Genomic DNA, 6,433 nt, shown 5'->3' with positions numbered 1-6,433 from the left:
CCTACTTTAGTAAAAGTAGGCCTACATGGTTACAGGCCACAAGCAGTGGCTTAGCTATTACTTCATCAATAGCATTACTAATTCAAACATTACTGATAATGATAAAATAATAAAAATGAGCTCTCTCACCGCTCAATGATACTGGTGAGAGCATGGATGTATTGAGAGCTTCTTGTTCGTCGCTTAGCAACAACTTTAGCAACCGTTCTCACATAGTTATGCGGGAGTCCTATAAAATCATTAGCTTAACTGCCTAGCAGTTGCTGTAGCACTTTGCTTAACAACACGAGAATGTAAAGGGGACTTTTAACCAACATTTACGTTAATTTAAATATGTATGAGTTACTAAAGGGCTAAATAAAGCGGCAGTCACTGTGTCAATAAGGCCACCGTCGACCGAGGAATGCGCTTCGTCATAAAAAGTTTTCCCTGGGGGTAAGAAGAAGAAAGAAGGAGGTCGGGGAGGGAATAGGAGGAGTTGTTCTCAGCAGGGACTTTCCTCATTTGCCCTCCAAAAAAAGTTGAATCACAAGGCACCGTGCCGGAGATGTTACCCGGTGTCGCCACGGAGGAGGTATGCGGGCCTGTGCGCTGCGGTGGGGCCGCGGTGGTCTCCCCCTCCGTTCGGGAATACTACTTCTTTTAATCCCGCCGTTTCTCCTAGCGCTCCAGCTCCTTGTCGTCGGGCCACGGTTACCTCGAGTCGCAGGGGCGGGGGTGGAGGAGCAAGAAATTGCCTTTTCGGTTATCAGCATCGAACCGGAGAGGAACTCACGCCAACAGGAATCCCCGTCCCGACGGCCGGGTCTGAAGGAGGAAGAGGAGGAGGTAGAGGTGGAAGATGGGGAGAGAAGGGAGGGAGCACGAGCCTATGAGGATGAGAACGAGATGCACTCGCGCCAGGTAAATTGAATAACACTAAAGATACATTTTGATTGATTCGTTTTATAATGTTTGCATTATTGCTAAAGAATGTGTTGGTAATTATGACTTTTTTAAGGGGAAATGGCAGTCTTCATCCAACGTTACAGTATGAAAATTAGGTGAACCTCATACCTAAGTTAATTGAATGCCTTATTGCTTACCTTAACGCCAATTAAACACTATTTAAATGTACTGAATTTGAAGGTGAGGGCAGAGGGTGAGCACATCACTGACCCCAGATCAGAGAGAGGTGATAGCTGTTCTCTCTTTCCCTCTTTTCCCTCCAGTTGCATAGAGCTCCAACCTTTATCTAGTGTATTTGTGTGGGTGCATCTGTCCTCTTTGTACCTCAAACTTCTTCCAATCACTTCTCATCCCCTCTCTCTTTAAAGCCCATGTTGCAGGGTTAATTTTCTCTTTTTCTCTCACTGTCTCTTTTTATGCCCAAGGCTAAACTCTCTGACTCATTCTAGTGAATCATCAAACCCCCCACACACACACACACACACATACACACACACACACACACACACACACACACACACACACACACACACACACACACACACATCCCACCAAGGTTGCCATGGTGACCACAGGGTTCAGTCTGAGTTGGGTGGGGGATTTTTGTGTGTGTGTGTGTGTGTGTGTGTGTGTGTGTGTGTGTGTGTGTGTGTGTGTGTGTCTGCTCTGCTACACTCCCCTGCCTCAGGTATGAGTGCTGAGGAGGCAGGCCACAGCCTTTGACCTCAGTCCTGCTGGTAACATATTTGCCTGAGGCACTGTAACACACACACACACACACACACACACACACACACACACACACACACACACACACACACACACACACACACACACACACACACACTTACTGTCATTCCTATTCTTTATTCAGAACCCTTCCCAGTTCCCATGAATGTGTTGTTATTCCTTGCACTGTAGTATCAATATATTGATATGTGTGCATGTTCCCAGATGGGACCCAGAACACTGGAAGTGCAGCCCTGGGTGACAGACAAGCCGTCCTTCGCAGCAGAACTCAATCGTATCATCACATATATCACCAGGCCACAGGTAGGCTACACAGAACATCACCTAAAACATCATAGTGCTGTCAATGCGTGCATTCAGACATTTCACACATTGACAGCACTGTCAATGTATAAAAATGTCTGAATGCACTTTTAAGGCCCCTAATAACATTACTTCACACAATTTAGACAATTCTAATTTGTATTTACTGAATATGGCATATTTAACTGTGTGAAACTGTAACATTCTGTTAAAATTTGACAATACTTTACGGACTGCAAAATAATAATAGGTTACAGATGAGCAGTGCAAAATGACAGGATGAGCAATTCTAATCTCTGAGATGAGATGAAATAAAATGTGAAGATATGAAGGAATATGAAGGTATACACTGTATCACATACTACTGTAGGGGTCTCCAATCTTTTTGGCTCATGACCCTTTAAATAAGTGGTGTCTGCTTTTGACCCCTCATCAAAGGTTGCATAGTTAGCTGTGAGCAATTTAACCTTAATTTTTCTTTTCAGATAGATTTATTTAATAATTTTCACATGATAGAAAGGGTAAAAAAATATCCAGTATTTCATAAGAAAAAAAACATTTACAGAAACATCATAGAAAAAAAATAACTTTACTGTCTTTGTGATCATCTTGTGACCCCTCACATTTATCTTGTGGCCCCTTGGGGGTGTCCTACCTCTGGTTGGGAACAACTGATCAAATATTTTGGGCCCTCCCTGAAGGTCGCAAGCTACACTCTGGCTTACAAGGGATCTACAGATACTGTAGCCAGGAGTTAGATCTTGCCAAGCCTTAAGAGTAGTCAATAAAAACTTCACTTTACAACTACTTCACTTCTCCAACTGCAGACTTCCAGTGTGTGTGTGTGTGTGTGGGGGGGGGGGTTAACATAGCAGTAATATGATCAGTCAGGCACTGTCAGTATCCTGGCAGCAGAATTCTACAAAATCTAAAGCCAGGACTTTCAGTTCCAGACTAGAAACTCCCATATAAGAGTTAAGACATATGTAAGTGCTAGGGAACTGGGAGGGAACATTATTTAACCATGTATATTGTTTTGCTTTTGTTCTATAATTATTCAATACCAAGAAATTACGATGAGTTACTTAAGTTAAATGATTATCATTAACTGAATCTCACACTTAAGAGTCATTTTGACCAGAAAATAATTCATGCTTAATATTTGGAAACAACCCTCACTGTCTGAAATGTTCTCACACATTTCACAAGACAAGCTTTCACACAACTTCTTCTTTAACTTCCTTTATTCTGTGTGAGACTGTTCTCAGACTCTATTCGCCCATCTTATGTGACCCTCTTCTCTCCTGTCCATCTCCAGCTGAACTGCTCCAGGGTTTTGTCTCCAGGCCAGGCTCAGGCATCACAGCCCCCTGCAGATTCACCCCACTGGCTGCTGTGTGCCGAGGACTGGCTCCTTCCAGCTGCAGATAGACTGTGTGTTGCATACTCCTTTAGGTGTGCCCCTATGTCTGTACACTATGTCCATGTGTCTGTGCATGTGCTATGATGCTTATGCATTCATATCGCTGGCAGAGTTGGAATAAACAATGCAATGCATATTTAATCATGCATGCAATAATCTTCAAACCACCTCTGTGCTCCCGTGCCTCTCTGTCTATCTTTTTGTGTTTGTGTTCGTCTCTCTAGTATGGATGGGGGTGATGCACACTTTCTAAAGACTGTGTCAGGGCTGGGATGTGAAGTCCACAGTTTTGATCCCAGCAACTCCAATGCATCTGGTGGTCCCCTTGGCAACAGTTTGGCCAGTAACCATGGGGATGGAGGCGTGGTCAGCCAGCACAAGATGTGGCTGGAGTGGCGAGCTCCAAGGAAGCGCAAGCAGAAAACAAGAGGGAACTTGGGTAGTGTTTCTCAAACACTGGCAGACATCATGGCAGCTCTGGGACATCACACAGTAAGACACACACACACACACTTGGAGAAACATTGCCGAACAAACATACCTTAGAGTCTTTTCACCCCGATATACCCAGAAAGCTCTCTTACTTGTATGTTCCCATAGCAACAGTGCTCTGGGCCATCCCTGGCTGCCATGGCAACAATTTAATTGAGTGAATAACACAGTGGCCCAGTTACATCCTACATCCACAAGAGGGAACTACATACCTATAATTTGAGTATATGTGGGTTGACACTATAAAGAAAGAAGCGGTGAAAGACATCCATTTATAAATATTCAATAAAGATTTTAATTAGATTTTCAAGTATTTTACTTTACATAAGTCTAAGATAACAAACAGGCATGCTATGAAAAGCAGTAACGCTGCACAACATGGAAACATCACAATACTGTCTTCTTATTAAGAATACAGACAGTAGCATGAATTGTACTTAATATGTACAAAACTTTTACAATTCTTGTCAATTTCAACAAATTTTTGTCTTGCAATAACAACAGATGCATGATATCTTTAGGATGGCTATCTCAATTAGATTTCATTTATGAGCAATATAAATTAGTTTTATTATTATTATTAAATTATTATTTTATTGATTTATAAACCACATTGTGCTTTTATTTATATTGTAAATAAATGATAATTATTGTGTAGTCCTACAGGACACTATTGAGTCTCTTCTCTATATTCTCTTTAGGTTCACTTCCTGTATGCTGACCTGCTTAGTGCTGAGTGGAGAGTTTTCCAGAACTTGATTGAGTCGGGAACTCTGCAGAGTGTCCATCATCTGGTTGCCACAGTGCACCTGCAATGGGCAGGGTTTGAGGTGGGCGGAACCAATGAGGAAGTGCTCCGCTATTGGTTCAGTGTCCTACTGGGTCTCCAAGCTTCTGGACTCAAGCTGGTCCACAGCTCTGCAGGAGAGGGTCACAGTGTCCTAAAACAGACAGTAACAAATGGTCGCAGCTCCTACACACTCAGCTGGGCCAACACAGGACGATGACACTCACACATGAATGTGTACACACATGACCAGGCATTGTGGATGGCTTCAAACAAGAAGGAGAAGGTCATACCTAAATTAGTTGGTGGTAACATTTTTACCCGTTGCTATTTCAGGGAAACATGACATCTCCCTCTAGTGGAAATGAAACGATCTGCATTTGCATCACTCCATCCTCTGAGGAAATACTAGCTAATTTGACCAAATATGGAGCAGAAGGTGGGCTTGCTGATTTAACAGGGCAACAGTGCAACAATATAATAACTAGATCTACAGATTTTATTTTGTCTTACTTTACATAAAAAAACAGCAGATTGTGTTTTAATTTAGTCCTAAATACCAAATAGCTGTCTGGCAGGTACCAACACTTTTTTTTTTTTTTTTTGAACCATAGAATTCTATCAATATTATATCTGACAGTGCCACCCATTTTCCATTATTTTGATCCATCTGTACTTTGAATGTAGATTTAACAGATTTAATGGTTGTGTACATCTCTGTAGGCCTTAAAATTATTGTGCAATAATAATTTACGTTGAAGAGAAGATTAAATTATATTGAGACTAATGCCTAGTGTGAAATATACAGAAATGCCTCCATTGTACTGATGCATTTTTGCACTCCACTGTTTACTGTATGACAAAGAAGAAAACAATGAAACTATATATATAAATGTGCATTAATACCAAAATAAAATACCAAATAAACCCAAAAGTCCTTGACTACCACTTTGTATGTCCTTGGAGAGTCCTGATCATTCCAAACACATTAACAAACAGCATTGATTGAGCATGATTGAAGAAGATGAGTTATATTTCTCAGTTAGGGTTACATTACTGTACGTTGACATTTGTGGCATCTGGCAGAAACAATGTTTTACATTACTTTCTTTGATATATGAATAATTTAAAAAGGGTGTTAGATTAATGTTGAATGAAAGGAGGTAGATGAGCTAATTACTAGATAGGCCTTGCACCCACATGCAAACCTATACAAATCATCCTTATAGTGTATATGGAAGTATACAATTACAACTCATGGCTTAATTATGGAAGTTAATTCTGTTTTATAAGAGAAGAAAACAAAGATGGACATATGTGGAGAGGTATGTAGATACAAGCATATGAATATAATTATGATGTATGTGATACCTAATGCTAGAGTGTGTATTTCCAATACAATTTTAAGTGTAGTAATTCAAGTAGCCTATAGAGTTTGTCTTTTCCTTTCAACATATTTTGCACATAATCCATAAAGAAAAATAAAAGAAGTGGCTGCAACAGTTTCTTAACTGTTTATTCTAACATAAATAAGTCTAATATGTAGGCACTGTAACGCAAGACATGGCTATAATTGCTATCTTATTGCAGCTTTCAAACAAACGGGTTGTCTCAATACTACCATTTACCGTACTTCCTATATTTGAACAAATTATTAAACTTTACTGGACACTGACTTGCCTCTCCTCCCATAAACCGTGTACTTCCAGTTTACACAGGCTGAGTTGGGG

General features: G+C 40.7%; 1 protein-coding gene across 1 annotated transcript; it reads left to right on the top strand.

Moving 5' to 3' along the window:
* Positions 1-516: 516 nt before the first annotated feature.
* LOC120570700 (methyltransferase-like protein 24) lies at positions 517-5,655 on the top strand. The gene is made up of 5 exons (XM_039819177.1): positions 517-903; positions 1,903-2,001; positions 3,320-3,456; positions 3,649-3,916; positions 4,618-5,655. The coding sequence occupies exons 1-5, from the start codon at positions 577-579 to the stop codon at positions 4,921-4,923; spliced, it is 1,137 nt and encodes a 378-aa protein (XP_039675111.1). The 5' UTR covers positions 517-576; the 3' UTR covers positions 4,924-5,655.
* The last annotated feature ends 778 nt before the right edge of the window (positions 5,656-6,433 follow it).

This window comes from Perca fluviatilis, chromosome 13, assembly GCF_010015445.1.
Source record: "Perca fluviatilis chromosome 13, GENO_Pfluv_1.0, whole genome shotgun sequence".
Taxonomy (NCBI): domain Eukaryota; kingdom Metazoa; phylum Chordata; class Actinopteri; order Perciformes; family Percidae; genus Perca; species Perca fluviatilis.
This window is presented reverse-complemented; position numbering and strand designations above follow the sequence as displayed.

What these genes read in the sequence shown, in the direction of transcription:
- LOC120570700 (XM_039819177.1), top strand. Translation starts at nt 577, where the DNA reads ATGCGGGCCTGTGCGCTGCGGTGGGGCCGCGGTGGTCTCCCCCTCCGT. An exon ending in ACGAGATGCACTCGCGCCAG is followed by an intron (nt 904 to 1,902) that starts GTAAATTGAATA and finishes GCATGTTCCCAG; the next exon opens with ATGGGACCCAGAACACTGGA. An exon ending in CAGCTCTGGGACATCACACA is followed by an intron (nt 3,917 to 4,617) that starts GTAAGACACACA and finishes TATTCTCTTTAG; the next exon opens with GTTCACTTCCTGTATGCTGA.